The sequence below is a fragment of the Hemibagrus wyckioides genome, linkage group LG19 (assembly GCF_019097595.1).
Source record: "Hemibagrus wyckioides isolate EC202008001 linkage group LG19, SWU_Hwy_1.0, whole genome shotgun sequence".
NCBI classification, from domain to species: Eukaryota; Metazoa; Chordata; class Actinopteri; order Siluriformes; family Bagridae; genus Hemibagrus; species Hemibagrus wyckioides.
The window spans coordinates 16,320,001-16,343,460 of NC_080728.1; the positions used below are offsets into that span (position 1 = coordinate 16,320,001).

At 38.2% G+C, this 23,460-nt stretch overlaps 1 protein-coding gene across 1 annotated transcript in view; it reads right to left on the reverse strand.

Moving 5' to 3' along the window:
* Positions 1-23,460, reverse strand: part of srgap1b (SLIT-ROBO Rho GTPase activating protein 1b) — a 56,733-nt gene that overhangs the window by 14,425 nt on the left and 18,848 nt on the right. Inside the window, exons 3-10 of the mRNA XM_058417726.1 lie at positions 20,191-20,353; positions 17,622-17,684; positions 14,047-14,223; positions 11,667-11,795; positions 5,745-5,966; positions 5,342-5,443; positions 3,645-3,842; positions 1,347-1,431 (exon numbers count right to left, since the gene is read on the reverse strand). Coding sequence (XP_058273709.1) covers positions 1,347-1,431; positions 3,645-3,842; positions 5,342-5,443; positions 5,745-5,966; positions 11,667-11,795; positions 14,047-14,223; positions 17,622-17,684; positions 20,191-20,353 — 1,139 coding nt within the window. The remainder of the gene's footprint in view (positions 1-1,346; positions 1,432-3,644; positions 3,843-5,341; positions 5,444-5,744; positions 5,967-11,666; positions 11,796-14,046; positions 14,224-17,621; positions 17,685-20,190; positions 20,354-23,460) is intronic.

Here is a 23,460-nt window from a genome sequence, read left to right on the forward strand (position 1 = left end):
TTCTATACATCGTGTGTGTGTGCGTGCGTGTATTTTGTCCTGATAAGATCTAAATCAGGTGTGTTTACACTTCAGCTTATTGAGGTTACAATGCTGTTGTTATCAGACCCAATATGTAAAGCCTGTCACTGGTGACCCCCAACGACCTGTGTTCCTTATTTAGTTTTATCCTTTATAAAAAAAAAAAAAAGAGTTTAATTTCCGTTAAGGAGCCAAGAAAATGTGAAGTAATGAAGTGGAAAAGCATGATCCAAAAGGATGGATTTAAATATATAATATAATCGAGTTTTAAGCCATCGATGAAGTCGTGCTTTCTGGAAATAATCGAATTATAATTGAATTATCGGTGAGTAATAATTGATTTATTGTTGATTCCCAATAATTTAATTCAATTTTATTTGTAGAGTGCTTTTAACATTTTAACAACGGATGTTGGCTCAAAGCAGCTTCACAGAAATAAAAGTAAAATATATTAAAAATATAGATATTAAAAAATATATAAATTATATATATATATATATATATATATATATATATATATATATATATATATATATATATATATATATATATATATATTAAAAAATAATACAATAAAACCAGAGCCTTTAATTCATTAATTCTATTTTTTTTATATTCAGTGATTTAATGTTTGAGTTCTTTTTGTCTAATCTTTTCTGCAGGTCACTAATAAAAAATACCGTCTAGAAATACATACATTTTAATTCACATTCTCCACCAGTGTGATTCATATTATCAGGCAACATGGAGTTTTCTCCTGTTTTATTGTGTCCATGTTCAGCATTGAGTGTCTTTATCATGTCAGACTCCACAGTGGAGGTTAATATGAAGCTCATATGAAAGTAGACACTCAGAGACTTATGAACTTTTGGGGTTTCATAAGTATTTCTGTTTATATCTAGCCTACTACTGGCAATATGCTCATAGTATATGACCCAAAATGTTTATTTTTCCTCCACACGAATGTTTCTATCTTCCAAGTAAATGTTGATATCGAACCCATTTCTGCTCTCTGAGACGCTCCAAGTGCTTGTTCATCTAAAAAGCAGCTCAGATCTGATCCTCAACCACTAAAATTCTGTGTAAGGTTCTCCAACAGAGGAAAAAAAAACACGTCTAAAACACACTGAAAGCCAACAGACTCAATTTATATCAGACTCCCAGAGATAAGAAAATCCTTCAGTTGCTTACACTCCCGGTATAATAGCACACCAGTGTAGTAGTAAAAATGGTTAAAAAACTGCTGAGACAGAGGTATGAAATGTGTGTATGGATGTGGAAAAAGATTGATGGTGAATTTATAACGGAGCTGCTGATGAACTCACCCTCTGCTATGCTCCTCTTCAGTAGATCGTGCTTGGCCTGCAGTTTGGAGATGAGGTTACTGCCTTCTAGATACTCCCGCAGTTTCTGTAACACACACACACACACACACGCGTTTAGAGTCAATATTAATGTGATTAGACCAGTAATTAATGATGTAATTACTCCAGGTCAGCACACACCACTCCCATTACTGAGTAAATAAAACTACGACTGGTAGAAACCCGGACACTGGACCACTGATTTACTGCTGGATGAGAATAATATCAGAGCCATGGTCAGTAATAAACATCAGATCAGACACGTTATTATGTCAATCAGTGTGTGTGTGTGTGTGTGTGTGTGTGGAGGGGGAGGAACTAAAGGTGTGCCACAAATCACATACTTATGCACTATTCTGTGGCATTGTGTAATATAAATAATGTGAGAGTCATGTGTTCACACTGAAGAAGAAGACTTCAGGTAGCCGGATGATGCACTTATTCAACTGAAAAAGCGAAGTCTGAATTTGGAAGTTGAGTCCTGTTTAATAGACTTTTTTCAAGTTAGAGCCAAACATTTCACTACTCATCAGCTTCATCAGTCTGAGGGATTCCACGAATTTGTATACTCCAGGGTCAAGGATCCTCCCCTCACTGGGTAGCCTCGTTCAAGGAACAAGCTGAGGTGAGAATGGGAGGAGGTGTTAGGAGTAAGGGAGTTGTTTAGGATGTAATGACCCCAGAGATGGAGAGTAAGAGGAGAGTGTATTGAAGTATCAGAGAATGTAAGAGTTGATAAGGGAGTCCTTAGGTGTGCCTTTCCTGGTGGACGTATGAGGATGTCTTGATCCTCTTGGGGATGGATGTAAGAGCAGCATGAAAAATAGGAGCCGAAGACCTCCATCTATGTTGAGAGAAGGGTTTTCCACCTAGACATAGATGACCTCCTTAACTCCTTTCTTCTCTGTCTAAATTTTCATCCTCTAATGCGTGTCCTTTGTCTTTCAGGTGCAGCTAGACCGCTGATTCTGGTCCTGAAGTGTTGCCTCTTCTGTGTTAGTACATCCTCCCATGGAGCTGTTGTTTAGTCTCTCCAGTGTAGAGCTCTGGGTATAGGAAGATCCTTAACCCTGGAGGATACACATTTATGGAAGTTCCCTCAGACTGAAGAAGCTCCTCGGATGAGTAGTGAAACGTTTCGATTAAACTAGAGAGAAGACCAGCTGATATGACTCAACTTCCAGATAACCGCACATGTAAGACTGGGAATCTTCACAGACATGGAGTCTGGAATGTTGAACACTCACAGCTTGCTTGCGTAGCGGAAAGTTGGTCACGCTATGTGATTTATTTTTCAATATTTTTTTACATTTTACCGTATCCTCCTAAAGCTGCTAACTGGTGTTCCAGTATAAAATATCCAACTGGTGTTCCACTATAGCTGGTGTTCCACTATAAAATGTCCAACTGGTGTTCCACTATAAAATGTCCAACTGGTGTTCCACTATAAAATGTCCAACTGGTGTTCCACTATAGCTGGTGTTCTACTACAAAATGTCCAACTGGTGTTCTACTACAAAATGTCCAACTGGTGTTCCACTATAGCTGGTGTTCTACTACAAAATGTCCAACTGGTGTTCTACTACAAAATGTCCAACTGGTGTTCCACTATAAAATGTCCAACTGGTGTTCCACTATAAAATGTCCAACTGGTGTTCCACTATAGCTGGTGTTCTACTACAAAATGTCAAACTGGTGTTCCACTATAAAATGTCCAACTGGTGTTCCACTATAGCTGGTGTTCCACTACAAAATGTCCAACTGGTGTTCCACTATAAAATGTCCAACTGGTGTTCCACTATAGCTGGTGTTCTACTACAAAATGTCAAACTGGTGTTCTACTACAAAATGTCAAACTGGTGTTCCACTATAAAATGTCCAACTGGTGTTCCACTATAGCTGGTGTTCTACTACAAAATGTCAAACTGGTGTTCCACTATAAAATGTCAGACTGGTGTTCCATTATAAAATGTCCAACTGGGGTTCTACTACAAAATGTCCAACTGGGGTTCCGTTATATACACGTCAACGCTGCTTGCATAGCAGAAGAGGGGCGGAGCTACCAGGCACTGCTTGCTCATGTTGAGCGATTTATTTTTCAGTATTTTTTAAATTTTAATGTATCCTAAAGTGTTTTTTCCTAAAAAAACTCCTTTGAGATGATACGACCCTTCTAAATTCATACACTAGACTCTAGAGTACATAGTGTAAGTGTGTAGTGTGTAGCAGGTGATGTGGGACGCAGCTCGAGACGCGTACAGTGAAGTAGAAGAGCTCCGTCTCCTGCTGGTTGGCTCGTCTCTTGGCCAGGCTGGGTTTGCTGAGGTAGGTGTCCGACACGCTGGACTTGACCGACTCGGTGGAGCGGCTGTGCTGGAAACTCTCAGACACGTCATAGTCCTCCATGTTCAGCATGTCCTGGATGGTGCTCAGCGTGGCTTCGGACGTCTTCTTCACCTGTTCAGGACACGACACACGCAATAGGTGAAGAGCTGTGAAATACAGAGGGCTGTTCATAAAAGGTGACCAGTTTGTAAGGTCAGAAATTGGTGTTCCAGTATAAAATCTCAAACTGGTTCAGTGGACTGTACATTGCGAGAGGCAGTTCTGTTCAGTGCGGCTGTAAAGAGTGATTATATGAGTTCTCTCTCTAGACTTCCTGTCGACTCAAACCAATCTGACCGTTCTCCTCTGATCTCTTTAATGAGTCTTCATGATGTATTAGTTATGAAGTAAAAGCATATACATGTCTTATAGATGATCATGATTAAGTTCCTGAGAATTGAGAATTTATACTGTGTGGGGACTCCAGATGGGACAGTGTGTGTGTGTGTGCGCGCGCGTGTGTGCACGCATGTGTGTGTGTATGCGCACGCGCGTGTGTGTGTGTGCGTGTGTGCAGGAGCAGGAGAACCTTATTGCACAAATTAAGCCTCCATCAGCACTTTGGCTCTGCCCTTTTACACGGTGAGGGCTGCAGGAAACAGCTGGTCTGCCAGCAACCGGTAATAAACAACCCTCCTCTCCAACAGAGAGAGAGAGAGAGAGAGAGAGAGAAAGGTATGCAGTTGTGTGTGTGTGTGTGTGTGTGTGTGTGTGAGGTGAGAGAGAGAAAGAGAGAGAGACAGAAAGGTATGCAGGTTTTTGTGTGTGTGTGTGTGTGTGTGAGAGAGAGAGAGAGAGAGACAGACAGGTATGCAGTGTATGTGTGTGTGTGTGTGTGTGAGAGAGAGAGACAGACAGACAGGTATGCGGGTTTGTGTGTGTGTGAGAGAGAGAGAGAGAGAGAGAGAGAGAGAGAGAGGTAGCAGTTGGTTGGGAGGAATAAAAGAGATTTTGATCTACATTATATATTCAAAAAACACTTTAGTCAAAAAGTGTGTGTGTGTGTGTGAGTGAGAGATATACATAGATAGATAAATGATTGAGAGAGAGAAAGAGAAAGAGAGAGAGAGAGAGAGAGAGAAAGAGAAAGAGAGAGAGAGACAGAAAGAGAAAGAGAGAGAGAGAGAAAAAGAGAAAGAGAGAGAGAGAGAGGTGGCAGCTGGTAGGGAGGAGTGAAAGAGGCAGATTGTTTGATCTGCATTTTATAACACAAAAATAATAATTTAGACTGTGTGTGTGTGTGTGTGTGTGTGTGTGTCCAACATAGATAGATAAATATGCAGATAAATAGATTTAGGAGGAAGAGAGAGAGAGATAGCAGCTGGTAGGGAGGAATTTGATTTGCATTTTATATCAGCCTAAATTGGCTACATTTTATAGCCTAAACGTGTGTGTGTGTGTGTGTGTGTGTGTGTGAGCAGTGTGCAGATGTATACATGCGTTTGTTACATGTGTGTGTGTGTCTGTGTTGAGACGAAGAGGAGAGAAATTTCTCATCTAATTCTTCATTCTCAGTGGAGGTGCAGCTGCTAAGGTGTGTGTGTGTGTGCGTGTGTGCGTGTGTTTCTCACCTCCTCATTCTCAATCTTCAGAGTGGAAAGACGAGACTGGAGCTGCTGATAGCGGAGAAGTAGTTCAGCCTGCACCTGCGGCATCGCCGTGATCTGACTCACCTGCCATCACACACACACACACACACACACACACCCCAAACATACAGACACAAAAACACAGATAATCACAAATATACCAACAAACAAATACATACAGATCATACAAACACATGCACAATACATGGACAAGAAATGCAACACACACACACACGGTTCCTGGTTTATCTTTAATCCACTCTACACTACATTCTCTAATCGAGTGAGTTTTAATGATGCTGTTGTATTAATCTGTATAATGAACAGGCTGCAGTAGTGTGTGTATGTGTGTATTACGTCTAATAACCACTAGATGGCGTCTGACCTGGTCTCCCATGTGTGGCTGGAAGTTGAAGCGTGCTGGTGGAGTGAACGCAGTGGGGTGAGTCTCCATAAATCGTTGCCGGTCACTGCGGGGGTCCAGACCCTCTACTGCCCCCTCCAGAATGTCCAGACCCTCATGACGAGACGTCTCCAGGCTGTACTCGGCCGACAGGTACGTGCGTAACGCTCGGCTCAGGCTGGAGTGATAGCCCAGGTCACAGCACTGACAAACACACACACATTTTAACAAAACATCCAATCACACGAATAATGTGACATCATCATCATCTTGAAATACTGATGTGTGTTGTTATATTGTACTGATAAGCTCACTGGGACAGGGGGCTTAGCGGTCAGTACTTTTGCCTTGGGGTTGGGGGTTTGATTTATACCTCTGCTGTGTGTGTTTGTGTGTGTGTGTGTGTGGTTTGCATGTTCTCCCTGCACTTCAAGGGTTTCCTCTGGGTTCTCAGGTTTCCTTCCCAGCTTCAAGACATGCAGTGTAGGCTGATTGACATCTCTAACCTGTCCATAGTGTGTGTGTGTGTGTGTGTGTGTTTGTGCACTGTTATGAGTTGACACTCCATCCAAGATGTCCCCTGCCTTATGCCCTGATTCCTTTTGAATAGACTCCAGCTTCTGTGTGACCCTGTTTAGGATAAGCACTACAGATATTGGATGGATGGATGGATGGATGGATGCAGATGGATGGATGGATGGATGGATCATAGCAGCTGTGAGTGATGTGACAGGGCATTAAAACTCGCTCCAACTCAAAATCAAACCATTAATATATTCGTCTGGCATTGTAATGTACTGTACTGTCCATCTGATGATATTTGACACGTGTAAGCAGAAAGCACTTGAGTACATGCTGTTATTGGAAAATAATCAGTGATAAATGATGCGGTGTGATGGAGCTGGGTATAAAGGGTTAATTATTTTGCTTTGGCTCCACTCCTCTAACACCACAGCAATCTGCCAGCGTTTTTGTTGCCAAATGTTTATTAATTACAGAACATCATGTAGGATTTTATTAGTTTACTGATAGATTTAATGTTACGGAACGGCCATGAGACAAGTTCCTGTTATCACTTATTTATTTATTTGGTTATTTATTTATGTATATATTTATTTATTTGGTTATTTACTTAGCTATTTATTTATTTGTTAATTAATTAATTAATTAATTAATTCAATAAATTGTTTATTTGTTTGTTTATTTACTTAGGTATTTATTGATTTGGTTATTTATTTATTTGTTAATTAATGTATTAAATTGTTTGTTTGTTTATTTACTTATCTATTTATTGATTGGGTTATTCATTCATTCATTCATTTATTTAGTTGTTTATTTACTTAGCTATTTATTTATTCATTTGTTCATTCGTTTATTAATCTATTAATTAATTAATTTATTTTTATTGCCATGTCAGCTATTTTTTATGACAAGATCAGTGTATTATACAGCATATTAATTCTATTAACATACAAAGAAGTGAAAAGAAATTTAGTAACAAACATTAGATAAGATTCTTCATGTCAATATTAGATTACGAACTTAAAATTATCGTAAAAGCTATCGTAAAAGGAGACTTCTAAATAAAAACAGTCGTCTCATGGCATTGAAGGCAGTACAAGCCAGCAAAATACGCTTCATATCGAGAGGATCTGGACCTGTTATCACTTGAGTTCTAAACAACAGTGAGTGAAACAGTCTTTCCATCACCAGCCTGGATTTTCTATACTCTTGAAGATAATAAGAGAGATTTTTTTTTTCTAACCAGAAACTCAGAAAGCACAGACAGCCTCGTCTTTGGTCTAAGACTGATACAAAACCCTGACGGCAGAGAACCGTCTGGAAAAGTCAAATAAACGTCTCCTAACAGAATACCTCACTATAATCAATGAATATGTTTTATGATACGTTTTTTTAAAATCTTTGTTCGTTAAATGAATCTTAAATGATGTGGAGCTGCTGCTGTGGAAATCCCTGTGGATGAGCTGTTGCTATGGAAACAATAACAACATATTAGAACATTAGTGTAAACCTATTGTTCGTGTTACAGTTCAAGATTTCTTCCCGATCAGAAGAAAAGCAGGCTGTAGAATAAAATTGTTAAAAAAAAAAAATCCCTTTTAAATACAGAAGCAGACTGAAGCAGTTCACTCTTCCAGTCTCTGCTCACATTTGTTACCAAACAGTGTTGTAAATTACATTAAGGCCACGCCCCTTTTTTGTGTTGACCTTAAATAAAATCTTAAGTCTCGAGTCTTAAGTTGCTTATGCAGACGTTTCAGTTACACGTGGTGTCTGGTTTCTATTCCACATCAAGCTCGTGTCTAAGGACCGAAATCTCACCCATCGCTTTATACAAAGCAGTGTGTAGATAAATGGTTTTCATACCCGCCGACTTTTCCACACAGAAGGTTGATTATCTCTACAGGCAGACGAGCCGCGGTTAATTCAAAGGCTTTCTCTGACCGACTCGAGCTCTTTAAGGTTAATTCAAAGCTGCTCTAATCAATGCTTCACACTTTCTCTCTGACACACACACACACACACACACACAGGTTCTCCTGCTGTCTTTATCGGCTCGGGCGGTGAGCGAAGACGACCTCGGTGAAGGTCGAAAAGATGCTGCAGTATTGTGAGGCGAACATTGCTGACCAGACTAAGCCTGCTGTTAGCTCTAATGAAGGAAAAAACCCCAAACACGCTAGAGACAAGACTAAAAGGACCCTCAACACGCCTGCGAGGTTCTGTGTGGTTATTTTGGCACATTTTAGCACATTGTCCTGCTTTTATTTCTGCATCAGCAAGGTGTGAATTTGCATTCTGCTTCAGCTCTCACCGCCTTTACAGTCAAATCTATGTAGAGCAAATCGATCCCCAAGTCCTGATACTGTGTCCCTCCAGGACGTTTCCTTTCAGGAATCGATCCTGCTCCAAAAATTTCTCAGCGCTCCAGTGTGTTTGTTTATATTAACATGATGGTTGTTTGTTACTAAAATATTACAACTATTTATTTTTTATTTAAGCACACTTCAAATCCTTCAAAAAGAAGACAGAAGGAAAATGTGTAAGAATGTGTTGTGTTGTATTGGATGGAAATCTTACAATCTCTCAAGGGGTGCCATTAATTTTGGCGCTGACGGCATTGCAAAGTCAAATTCAACTTTTGTTTGTCATACACAATCATACACGGTACGACATGTAGTGAAACGTTTTTATGACTGTCCAAGACGGAAATAATAATGTAAAACTAGAATATAAAATATAAGAAATACAATTTAAACGAAAATGTAAAACTAGAATATAAAATATAAGAAATACAATTTAAATAAAATGTAAAACTTGAATATGAAATATAAAAAATGCAATTTAAATAAAAATGTGAAACTAGAATATAAAATATAAGAAACACAATTTAAATAAAATGTAAAACTAGAATATAAAATATAAGAAATTGTTTCAATAAAATTGTAAAACTAGGATATAAAATGTAAGAAATTCAATTTAAATAAACTGTAAAACTAGAATATAAAATATAAGAAATTGTCTAAATAAAAATATAAAAATGGAATATAAAACAAAATTCAATTTAAATAAAAATGTAAAACTAGAATATAAAATATAAGAAATACACTAGAAGAAGAATCTAAAAAAAAGAATATCAAGTATAAAAAGGAAAAGAATATAATACAAAATATAATATAAAATAGACTATAATTACACAATATATAAAAATAAAAATAGAATAAAAATAAACAAAATAAAAATTAAATAAAAATTGCATCGTAATAGTTTACAATTTTGAAATGATGTGACTTCACGGCAAAAACCTTTCATCTAGTCATTTATCTGCTATTTCTTCTAATAAGAAGCCAACAAACCATAAGATTATTAAACATATAGATATAACCATAACAATTCGATGTGGTCAACTCCAAAAACAGTGGCACCCCTCGAGAGAAAATTTTAAACTTATGGTAATGTTTAATACAGTGGGAAAAATAAATAAATTTCCGCTTGCCTTGGGGTATAAATACAAAGTCCACCAAGTTAAAATCTCTGCCATCTATCATGCGGCTGTGGAAAAACAAAGTGCTTTCAACACAAAAGAGACAGATGGTGGACCTGCACCAGGCATATAATGGAGATTAAAAATAATAAAATAAAACTAGCATCATGCTTCAAAATAATAAAGCCAGAGTGTTTGATGGCACCGGAAGAGAAAAGTGAAGCTTCTAATTGTTGTTGACCACTGAGATTAGATTAGATTAGATTCCTCTTTACTGTCATTGTGTAAAGTACATGTACAAAACCAAAGAACTGAATTATAACATGATTAACAGTTAAATAAATTAAAATAAATATTTTTACCTCCATTTTCTCTGTCATTAGCTAATTCCCGCCCACTACGTCTCCATGGATGGTGAAACCTAGCTTATGCTGAGACTTCCTCTTCTTATATAAGCACACAGAGGCCCGTGATTGGTTACTGTCACTGTGATTGACAGGTGAGAGAGTAACATCATCCCTCCCACTTATACACTATTGTCATTTTTTCTAGATTGAAGCTGTTGACTTAGAGGCTCTAGTGAAAGGTATTATGACGTTATAGCTGGTTACCTCTGCCATGAGGTTAAGACTGACCTCAGAATCAGACTAGGGCTTTTTACACCTGAAATAGTTTAAAAAGGAATCCTGGGTTTTAGTGTTTCTTGACGTTTCATACTTTACAATTAATCCAGGCTCTTTATAATCTGACGTTTCACACCGTACATTCCTAAACCCCTGGCTTAATTTGCATATTTGTGCTGTCAACAAGCACGATTTGATAAATCCAGCGTGCGACGGCTTTAAATAACGGCTCGTCTCTCGCTTTCGCATCAGTGAGAAAAAAATATCGGCGTGTAAATCCGTCTGTTTTAAGCCTCCTGAGAAAAAAGAAAGACTTCTCTGATCATAACCGTCTCCTCTTCGCGCCAACAGACACAATTTCTGTCATCATTTGACGTTATTATTTTTTTATTTTTCCCTCAAATGCTGCAGCTACTATTTAAACACCACACAGGGCTTCAGTGGCTGTGTAAAGCACGTGATATGAGGCTGAAGCTCTGTTTAATCTTGTTATAGCTCGTTGTTAACGCCACATCGTTTCCACACCGTACTGTAATGTGTCGCTTCAGAGCAGGGTTTCATCACCCGGGGTAAAAAGCAGTGCTAACCCTGCTTCTAAAATCACAAGTGTGGAACGCTCCTTTACCCGGGGTTCAAAAACAGGGTTCAAGTGCAGTATGAAAGAATCAAAGGACAGAAAATAATCTCAGAATGTAAACCCTCACAGTTACATATGTAAATGTAAGAATATTAAGGAGATTTAAATGGTCTGTATGAATACTGGAGCAATCCAAGGTCCTCTACAAGTGTACAATAGTGTACTAAGGCTACAAATATCCAAGGTTTAGCATGGAAATATTAACTGTATATGTAATCCCATTATTATTAAATGGACTTGCTTTGTTTGTTTTTCATCTCAAAGGGTGCTAATAATTCTGGAGTTGAACATAAACAGAAAGTAAATGTAAGAAACTGGGTAGATTTAAGATGCTCACATGTGACAACGACGAACATTTTTCTCTTTGTATTTAAAGCATTAGGTTTTCTATCAAAGTAAATGTAGTGATCTCTACTGTATGTATCACGTGTGTCTAATTACAGTCTTGAGCCCCTTTTCTGTTACGCAGCATCTTTGTGGTTAATTATAAAGAACCCGAGACCTAATTACCCAGCATTAATCAGGAATATAATTCATCAGTGCTTAGCGAGTTGATAACAGAAAGAACCGTATCACCTCGCTACGCTTAGCACGCAACACGTCCCTGCTTAACTAATCAGCAGTGTTTTGATACTCACGTCAATCAAGTGGGACAGGTCCTGGATGTAGTACTTAAAGAGAGCAGCGTTGGCAGCTTCCAGAGTCAACAGATATTCGTTGCGAGCTTTCATAACCTTCAGCTTATTCTCAGAGTATTTGGCCTGGCGCTGGTGAGGAAGAGAGGTGAGAGAAACAGGAACACAGAAAGAGGGGAGTTGATAATGTCAGTGATATTAAGACAAGACTTAGCTGAAATGTTCAGTACAGTAATTGGTAAATGCTGCTTTAATGAAACCCCTTCAGCTAGAAACCAAGTCTACTAATGAAAAGAGACGAAAATGAAAGTGGGAGGATCGCTTAAGCTTCAAGAAACTGAATAAATCCTTAACAATAACAATTATACTGACTCAGGTCTTCATCTACATAGACAAATACAGTAGTAGTATACTACCATCTACTATACTATACTGTACTATACCACACTATACTATTTTATACTAGACAATACACTATACTATACTACATATTACACTACATTATATATATTATATCTTGTTTTTTGCACATTACTTATCTCATATTCCTTTAAATCTCTGTATTTAGTATTCTTTGTTATTTTTTTGAACTCTCTGTATTTAGTTTTTTTGTTATATTTATTTTATTATAGGGTATTTGTTATATTTTTTGTTATATTTTTGTACCCTTAACTTCAGGTATTTTTTGTTATATTCCTCTTATTTATTTATTACCTTATCACCTGGGCTTGTGGATACTGCTGGAAGCTGTAAATTTCCCATTGGGATTAACTAACTAACTAACTATTATACTACCCTACAGTGTAGTACACTATATATACACTATACTACACTGTACTACACTATAGGACTCTCCGGTGTTTATAATAATTTATAATTACACACTCTGGTGTTTATAATAATTTATAATCACACTCTGTAATGTTTATAATAATTTATAATCACACTCTCCAGTGTTTATAATAATTTATAATCGCACTCTCCGGTGTTTATAATAATTTATAATCGCACTCTCCGGTGTTTATAATAATTTATAATCACACTCTCCGGTGTTTATAATAATTTATAATCGCACTCTCCGGTGTTTATAATAATTTATAATCGCACTCTCCGGTGTTTATAATAATTTATAATCACACTCTCCAGTGTTTATAATAATTTATAATCGCACTCTCCGGTGTTTATAATCACACTCTCTGGTGTTTATAATAATTTATAAATCACACTCTCCGGTGTTCATAATAATTCATAATCACACTCTCCGGTGTTCATAATAATTCATAATCACACTCTCCGGTGTTCATAATAATTCATAATCACACTCTCCGGTGTTCATAATAATTCATAATCACACTCTCCGGTGTTCATAATAATACTCTCCGGTGTTCATAATAATTCATAATCACACTCTCCGGTGTGACCCAAATAAGGATCAGGTTCCCTTTTAAGTCTGGTTCCTCTCAAGGTTTCTTCCTCTTAACATCTAAGGGAGTTTTTCCTCGCCACACTCGCATCAGGCTTGGTCACTAGGGATGGATTTTGCCTAACATTAATCTTGGACTTGTGTATTACGTTCTGTAAAGCTGCTTGGAGACAATGTCCATTGTTAAAAGCACTATACAAATAAAATTGAATTGAATATACTACACTATATTATACTATACTACACTGTGCTACACTATACTACACTAGACTGTACTATATTATACTACACTACACTGTAGTTTATTATACTATACAGTCAGCCAGCCACTCAGTCAATCTTTGACCGGATCACCAGCCATGATTTTTCTCTCTCTCTTGAACAGTTATAAGACATAAGATACATCTCGTCAGTTTTTAAGCAGAAACCAGAACGCATGAACAGCTCTGTCTTGCAGAATTTGGTGGAAGACTGTTACAAAACACTGACAGGAGAGACACGGTCCATAAATATTAAATAAACATTTCCTAACAGAATACTGCACTACATCAATGAATATGTTTTACACAATGTTTTTCATCTTAAATGATGTGGAGCTACTGCTGTAGGAAAAAATCCCGGCACATAAGCTGTTATGAGCTGATCTAGAGTAACATATAATATTTATTATTGTACTACAACTGGTGAAATAATGAGCTATACAAAATAATTGCATGTATTCATGCCTGGTCTGTGACATACAATACAAATGATGTCTGATTCGTTAAACCCAAATGACAAAATACTAGAAGTTTCACGCTGTGTCATGCCTCTACATGCTGGTTTTTATTATTTACAGCACGCCGCTATCCGCTCTTAGTGACATAAATAGAGACATGAATCTAATATAGTAATCTTTTAACATTATTAGTGTCTAAAGCAGTGTAACGCTCCAAGAGGATCGTGTCTTGACTCTCGTACCTTCTCCTTCATCTTCTGGATTTTGCGGGCGGCGTTGCGGCGCTGATGGCGCTCCTCATTGCGCAGGCTGAACACCTCCCCACCTCGGCCCTGCCTCTCGCCCTGCCTCTCGGCCTCCTTTAGCTTGTTCTCGGAGCTCAGAGTCTCGCTGTGGTACATGTGGTAGGTTTTCATCACCTGCACAGATTTTGCCAAGCCATCAGGATCACGCTTGACCACAAATACCAAGGTGTTGAAACAACAACGCTATCAGAGCTAATCTAACAGGGTTTGTTTCCTAACCAGATTCGGAATGTCTTTTTATTTTCCTGGATGCAAATTTGGTACAGTGGAAGGTTGAAATTCCTGGGCTACTTCCTACCTAATTTTGACAATGTTGTGGAAAGTTGGGTAATCTGTTGGCAGTCATTGAAATGCTGCCTTCATGACAAAATGGGAACTGGGTCATTTCCTGACCTCAGTGAAGGAAAATCTATTTAAAATGTCCCTTCAACTTATAATTCCCATACAGAAAGAGTTTTTCAAGAGCTCTGGTTTCTTTAAACTGGAAACTCTGTGATGTCAGTTTAACACGGTGACGCCAAAATGCTAAGCAAGCAGAAGAAACTGGGTTTTAAGCCTTTAAACAGAATGTTGAGTTTATGAAGATGACTGTCAGGTCCTTAGAGAACTTCCTGTTACTCTCTCAACCATTCTGCTCAAAATTCCCAGTTCAGCGTGTCTCAGATGTGGGAAGTCGGAACGATATCATTTTTTAACCTTTGTGAGTTCACAGTAAATGGGAGGAAAACAAACATCTTTTATTATCAATAAGTCCAGTCATACTTATTGATAGAGCCGGTGTGAGTGCAGGCTTTCATTCCAATTCACAGGAGTCTGTTTAATCAGGTGATGGCTTTCATTAGACTCAAGTGTGGCTTCCGATTGGTTGGAATGAAATCCTGCTCCCACACCGGCTCTTTCCGGATAAAACTGTACACCCCTGATCTAAAGCAAGTACTGTATATACACTACAAGTCATTTAAAAGTAAAGTAGTGCTACTTTGTTTACTGTGGACGGTGTGAGCAGCCCTGCTGATTTGACATCATGTGCTGAAGGTGGAGTTGAGGAGTCCTTTCCTTACTTCCTATTTAAGTAGGAGCCTTCTTAGGGGTTTTCCAAGTCAAAGGTCGAAATTTCGATTTCAGAGTTACGAGATTTAGCAGAATAACCTTTCAGATCGCATTTTGGTTTTGTGTTTGTTTGTTTGAGTGTCGAATTTTCCTCCAAGTCTAAACCGCTAAGGTTGCAGTACAGTGTTCTCCAGAGTTCCCAATTGCCATGAACACAGCAATAATCACTGCCAAAGTGATAAACAGCCTGAAACAGCCTTTTTTAAGATCAGTACAGCAGTCGTTTGCTCACATCTGTGAATGAGTAATGAAGTCATATTTAAAAAGGAAGCCAGTCTTCCCCACATCCGTAGTGTTTTCACATGCCCACATTGAGATAATCAGGTAGAGACGACAAAATACGCTGTGCCCCATCTGCGTCTTTAATGGATGCCGTGTGCGTGCGCATGTGTGTGCGCGCGCATGTGTGTGTGCGTGTTTGTGAAGGAGAGAGAATGTGAGTAATTGGTGCCATATGTAAATGACCACCGCTTAGCTCAGCTCCAAGCCTCGTGATAAAGTTGTGATGGATTTTAACACGGACATGCAGAAGCTCGAGTGCTCAAGCACCCTGACAGAACAGCAGAGAATGCCATGTGAATACTCAGCGTCTCACAGCTCCGGGATTGTGTGTGTGTGTGTGTGTGTGTGTGTTTGTGTAAGAGAGAGACGCTGAGTGTGTCACTGTCCATCTGTGAAACCAAACACGGTGGAAATCAGGTTAAAAAGCTTCCTACTTCAAACTGCATCCCAAATCACATACTTATGCACTATTCTATATATAAACAGTGTGAGTGGAGTGTTCACACTAAAAATCCCATCCAAAAGAAGAAGAGGTGCACTTCTGGATTCATCTGGGAAAAAAAAAAATGGAACACAGGACATTTTATACACTCGCAGATTTGTTTATATAGTGAAAGATGGGCGAGGCTACAAGGGACTGAAAAATCTTTTCAAAATGGCCGACGATAGAACGGTGGTCAAGACGTCTTCCAAACCTCTTTAAAATGATCCCATGTTGTGTGATTTACTTTTCAACGTTTAAAACCTTACTGTATTCTGCTAAAGCTAGCATCTTGTTACACGAGTTTGATGTCATTTGCGGGAAATGGCTTATAATTACCGGTTAGTAAAAAAAAAAACCTTAGGTTTCATCTGGGATGATGCAACCCTTTTACATTTCACACACTAGATGTTAGAGCACATAGTGCACAGTAGGGCTGTCACTTTTTAACCAATACATGACGTGAAAAATCCATATTCGAACTATAATTTGCCTATACGAACATTAACGTGCAGCCTAAGTGCATTAGACAGCTTTTCGTTCTGTTGTTTAGCACCTGATCCAGCAGGGGGCGCACTAAAAGTTTAGAACGATCCATCAGTAAATTAAGCTAATGATACGAAAAATGGAAGCTAACAGCAAGCAGTAGGGCAGCCTTGAGCGGACAATTACGACCCATCTAAAAAGCAGCGTGTGGAAGTATTTTGAGTTCCATAGACGGCTAAGTTACAGTCAAAGGTAAGACTGTGTGTCGAAAAGTTTTCCACCTCCATGACAACAAATCTTCGGCATCAGCTACTGACTTAGCATCACAACGAAGAGGCAGGAAGTGGGACAGAGGCGCAGATGAGTGCAAATGGAGCAGCACCAAGTATACAACTTGCATACATCACAATATTCAGTGATGGTATATGGGGTGTTAATAAAATACTGAAATGAATGTTTGTGTTGCGGTAGCCTTTTTCTGAGGGGGTGGGGCAAATGTATTCGAACAAACATATTGTGTGACATTTGAAATTTGTATTTCTATCTATCTATCTATCTATCTATCTATCTATCTATCTATCTATCTATCAGTGTAAGTGCATAGTAATTGTATAATATGTCATTTGGGATGCAGAGTTTATCTGCTGTTTGTTTAAAAGCTGTTAAGTCCAACACTTTGGGTAGCATACGACAAAACTCCACAAGCAGCTGTTATATTAAATGTATTGTTCAACAAAGCTAAAAATACAAGAAACTTCTAAAAAAAAAAAAAAAAAAAAAAAAAAAAAAAAAGTCCCTCTGGAGCTTCCTTGTGCTAGGCAAGCTAAAGTTATTACACTTCTGCCCTGAAAACGAACCTGAGCTGAGCGTATTCTGTGTGACAGAAGTATGAAATGACAGAATGAGCAAATGAAAGATTGATGAGATTGCTGGAGCTGAGCTGTGGAGTGATCAAAAAAAAAAAAGAAAAAAAAAAGAAAAAAAAAAAAAAAAGAGAGAAGGAGTAAAGGATAGGAGACCAGTATTGATGGCGTGATAAAAACGAGAGAGACAGGATGAGCGGTTTGAGGCGAGCTGAAGTGATGAGCGACGAAGATGAGAATGAAAGGAGGATGGGAGGCTTGGGACAGATGGAAAGGAAAGATCTTCTCACCGTATAGAGTTCATTAAGAATCTTCATCAGGTCCTCCTGCAACTGGAAAGTGATCTCTTTACTCTAGAGAAGAGGGGAAAAAAAAACACACCAGAGTTTATTTAGGGAAGCGAATACAAAAAGGTCTAGGTTCGGGTCAAACTCATATCGAAAGCAATGAAACTGTTTGAGACACCTGATCTAAAGTGAATGGGGAGATCAAAAGCCATTTGGAGAGCAAAATGCCATCCTATTACTTTTATCTGTCGAGTTCGTTCGGGCTTAGCGTCATATTACGAAGAAGGAAAGACAGACAACGCTTCCGGGGAGTAGAAAGGCATTTAAGATGGTACCTGTATTAAAATAACTGCATACAATAACAATTTAGATGTCTAGTGCATGGTAACATCTAGCATTAAAGATTAATATACAACTGAGAATATGTAGCTCCTCCCCTTTTTTTTATTTTAACCAGGCCAGATGTTTCTTAAAAAAATGCAATGCAGAATTATATTTAATCTTTTTTTAAAAAATCCAAATAAACCCTACTGAGCTTAAAATATGGCTATAAATATTATGCATCCAGAGAGAAACATACCAGCGCAGGAAGCAGCTACACTGAGAAACTGGGAAGGAAAATAAAGGGAATAAAAATATCTTAAAAAGACCATTTTCTTAAAATCTAATCTGTGCCATATAAATGAAGTGTTGTACAGAACACAGTGCAACTACACATCAATAAGAGCAGCCGAGAAATCGTGTTAGGACTAGCAGTCCTCCCGAAATAGAAAAAAAAAAACCCACACGTTTTCTCTTCTAAATAAACCTGCAACTGCTTTCCTCTGCTGCTGAAACAACAAGTCATAAAAAACATGTCTGCTGTCTGCTCAGCATTCTGTCAGTGTCGATTCCAACTCGTCCACTCATTCAATAATCTATCCATTTATTCATCCACTGTTCATCCAGTTCTAATCTCTCCCTTCATCCATTAAATCAGTCCATCAATCAATTCATCCATACAACACTAATCCATCTAATAATCCATCAATTTATCCATGTATTCATCCACCCATTCAATAATCCATCTATTCATCCAACCATCTGGTAATCTAGCCATCTGTTTAATAATCTGTCAATCAGTACATTTATTCAGTAATACCTTTATCCTTCCATTCACCTGTCCTGTAATCAATGCATCTATTAATCATCAAGCCTCTAAACTCCAATGATTTAACAATCCAGATATCACAGAAATAATGTTGGGTTAACAATCCATCCCATAATAATCCATCCATTAATAACCCATCCATCCGTCCCTTAATAAACAATCTATCCCTTAATAATCCATCCATCTATCCCTCCCTCCCTTAAATAATCCATCCATCTATCCATCCCTCCCTCCTTCCAATAATCCACCCATCCATCCCTCCCTTAAATAATCCATCCATTTATTTATCGATCCATCCCTCCCTTTAATAATAACTCAATCCATCCATCGCTTAATAATCCATCCATCTATCCCTCCCTCCCTCCTTCCAATAATCCATCAACCCATCCATCCATTAAATAATCTATCCATTTATTTATCCCTTAAATAATCCATCCATCCCACCCTTTAATAATCCAGCCATACCTCTCTTAAATGATCCATCCATCCCTTAAATAATCCATCCCACCCTTTAATAATCCATCCATACCTCTCTTAAATGATCCATCCATCCCTTAAATAATCCATCCATCCATCCCTCCCTTAAATAATCCATCCATCTATCCATCCCTCCCTCCTTCCAATAATCCACCCACCCATCCCTCCCTTAAATAATCCATCCATTTATTTATCCATCCATTCTTCCCTCCCTTAAATAATCCATCCATCCATCCCTCCCTTTAATAATAACTCAATCCATCCATCGCTTAATAATCCATCCATCTATCCATCCCTCCCTCCTTCCAATAATCCATCAATCCATCCATCCATTAAATAATCCATCCATTTATTTATCCCTTAAATAATCCATCCATCCCACCCTTTAATAATCCATCCATACCTCTCTTAAATGATCCATCCATCCCTTAAATAATCCATCCATCCATCCCTTAAATAATCCATCCATCCATCCCTTAAATAATCCATCCATCCCACCCTTTAATAATCCATCCATACCTCTCTTAAATGATCCATCCATCCCTTAAATAATCCATCCATCCATCCCTTAAATCATATGTGTCAAACCAGATCCACAAAGGGCCGGTGTTGGTGCAGGTTTTCATTCCAACCGAGCAGAAGACACATCTGAGTCTACTGAAAGCCAAGATCAGTTGATTAAACAGGTGGAATCAGGTCTGGCTTCTGCTTGGTTGGAATGAAAACCTGCACCCACACCGGCCCTTTGTGGATCCGGTTTGACACCTATCCCTTAAATAATCTATCCATCCATCCCTAGATCACCAAACAATAAACCCAAAATAAAAACTTACACCTGATCTAAAAGTGGTGAGTTCATTACATCACACACACTTATAGTGTTCAGCATCTGCTTGGTGAAGGTTTGGTGTAACTTTGTGTGAGTCACCACATTTGCATCCTCACTTTCTTGAGCAGGCGCGTGTTGTCCTCGCTGACGTGTGAGAGGCGTGTGATGACGTTGTTGAGGTAGAGGTCGCTGAGTGTGGCGTGGTCCTTGCTCTCTCTACGCACTTGGTTCAGCAGCAGATACCAGCAGTTTACAGGAGACAGCAGGTTTTGGTCCTTCCTGCAGCAAACACCACAAACCACATATTAGCCTAGTGAGGAAGTGGGGAAGCACTGGCCACAAATACAACCAGCTGAAGAGATTAGAACTGAGCTCAAATCCCACTGACAAACAGCCTTTTCAGTGAAAAGCTATCCAACAGAAGCTGAGAATATAACCTCAGACGTCACACTGAATGGCATTTGTGGAGGAAAAGCACTGTGTGTGACTTGTTCTTTGATGCTTGAATGACTTCCTTATACAAAAGCCATTTTTTGTCAGTAACCACACCATCAGTACAGTAACACTGACTGGGTGGCCTCCGGGTTTGCTATTTTCTGATGCTTCTTTTATGGTTACGCCTTGCTGGTCTTCGAAAACCCACTAATGAAGCTTTTTCTAGCATGTCCCCAGGAAATTTCCAGCTTTTTTTTTAATGGGCTTCTGTTCTACGACTGAATACAGGACCCTGCTTTAAAAGAAGCCTCAACTTCGAGTAAGAGAATCTCATTTCCCTTCCCCAGGACTGCACTAAACGCAAGCACTACAGGAAGTTGAGGAAATGTATCCCAGCTCAGAGGAACCATATGCATGACCCTTAATAGAGACACAAAAGAAACCTCTGGAAACATTCCTGGTGTGGACAATAGGAGAAATAAATACTTTTATTTTTGCTAGCAGAGGTATGTGGTATATGTTGGTATGTGCCAACATATAACAAACTGACATATAACAAAAGACAAACTGTATTAGTAGTAGAAAAGGTTATTTTATTGACTTACTAACAAAGTTAAAAATGTAATTATTATTTTATAAAGCTCATGAAGTATTACTGCAAATTTAAAGCAAAATTTTAGGATTTATGGTCTTTTAGATTAAAAACAAATTTGATGGAAAAATTTTTTTAGATAATAATTTTAAATATTTTTTTCATTGGTTCCTTTTCGGCTTTTATTATTAATTTAATTTGTAAAAAATAATTTAATTTAAAATTATTATTAAATTTAATTAATAATAAATAAATAATAAAATAATAAATAAATAATAAAATTAATTAAAATAAATAAAATAACAAAATAAAATGTTTATAACTTATTATCTGTCTAAGGTTAAGGCTGCATTACAAATCACACAGTAACACAATAAATGGTGCCCCAGAATAGACAATGACACTGGAAGACCATAGGCAGTGCATTATTTTAATATACTACAAGATTTCTCACAATTTTTTGTTCACAAAATTACTTTTCATACTTGACAAATCAGTGCTGTTGTGTAAACAGTAGCTTGTTCCACCTCTGATCAACTGCAAAATTAAAACACTTCCTCTCTGGTAAGGACCTTAAAATTGGGAGCCATGCACTCATTTCATTTCATTTCATCTCGGCTGGATTACTGCAATTCCCCGTACGCCCGCCTGCCTCAGCGTCTCGGCTGCAGACGGTTTAAAATGCGGTAGCCTGACTGTTAAAGAAAAGGGGATCATATTTCTCCTATGCTTGTCTCATTGCATTGACTCTTGATTAAATTCAGCTGATTTCGTGTATGATGTACTACACAAAATGGCTCCTGAATATATCTGTGATCTCTTTCAGATGTATCTCGTATCTGTTCCTCGTTCACACTGTAAATCCTCTTAAGGACTGAATATCTTTAAATCTATTCTTAAGACTTAGTTTTATTCATTAGCTTTGGATTTACATCTCTTACTATGAAGGGTGCCAATACTTATAGAGCAGTGCATCTGTACATGTAATAATATTTGAAGGTATTATTTTTGTAAATTTTAAGTTTTTGTGAAGGGTGCCAATACTTTTAGAGACCCACGTTGTATAAAATTGGTGGAAGGCAGACAGGGAGATAGATGAACATCGTGATAATGATTTTTATTATTCGGTCTGCATGTGTTGTGAGTATAATAAACATGGACAGTTATGAGATATTAAGTGGCAGTAATGATGAGATGTAATAATCTATGAAGGTGGATCTCAGGATCTTGTATTCAGTGAGGATTTTTAGAGCTGAAAGGTTCATCAGCAGTGATATTAACACAGGGATCTCTGAGCAGACATTCAGCAGACTCGGTCCTGTGAGGACCTGCACGACGACGGTGCAACACACACCACTGAAGCTGTGCAGTGTGCAGAGAGAGGTATGCATGCTGAGAGAAGGAGAAAGAGAAGGAGAGAGAGAGGAGGGGGGCAGAGAGAGAGAGAGAGAGAGAGGGAGCGAGAGAGAGAGAAAGAGTGTGAGAGAGAGAGAGAGGGGAAGTGAGAGAGACAGGGACAGAGACAGAGAAAGTGAGAGAGAGAGAGAGAGAGAGAGAGAGAGAGGGAGTGAGAAAGTGAGAGAGGAAGAGAGAGAGACAGAAAGTGAGAGACAGAGAGAGAGAGAGAGAGAGAGAGAGAGAAAGAGAGAGAGGGGAGGGGTAGAGGGGGTCTTCGTCTCTCTTACACTGCCTTTTCTTTTTCTATGGTTTCATCCTTTTTGCTGCAGAATGCTATCTGCATTAATGAGACTGCACAGACACAGACACAAACACACAGACACACACACACACACACACACACCATGACAGATGAGCAGAATACATAAAGGAAGGAGGAGCAGTTATCTCCCAGTATCTCTGCCAATTCTGATTTGATTTTTTTCAGGAAATAAACGCACAGGAAGGAAAGGATACTGTGTAGTTCCTAATGACACTTCTGCTTTTAAAACAAACCAAAACTGAGAGAGATAAGAGAATACGACAAAGATAAGATTGTAGAAAAATTGTAGAGCAGTCTAGGAAAACACATTAGATGTTTCCTGTTGCTAAAACAAACTAATATTAAATTAAAAAAATTAATTTTGGCCAAAATTAATTAAAAAAAAATATTTTTTGCTTCTCAACTAAATTTCAACATGGTGAAATTATTTGACTGTTTTCATTTACTTTTTATCTTGCCTAGGCTAGCTTTTCACAATATTCAGAGGAGTTTGCAATTTATTTACTTTATAAAAAGAAGCAGATTTATCTTAGATTTGGGCTGAGACATGAAGTATGACATCATCGCAACACACGTTCTGCCAAATCCATCTTCCATTCACGTGTGTAGAACGTGAGAACAGCTCTCATAGGAAGTCAT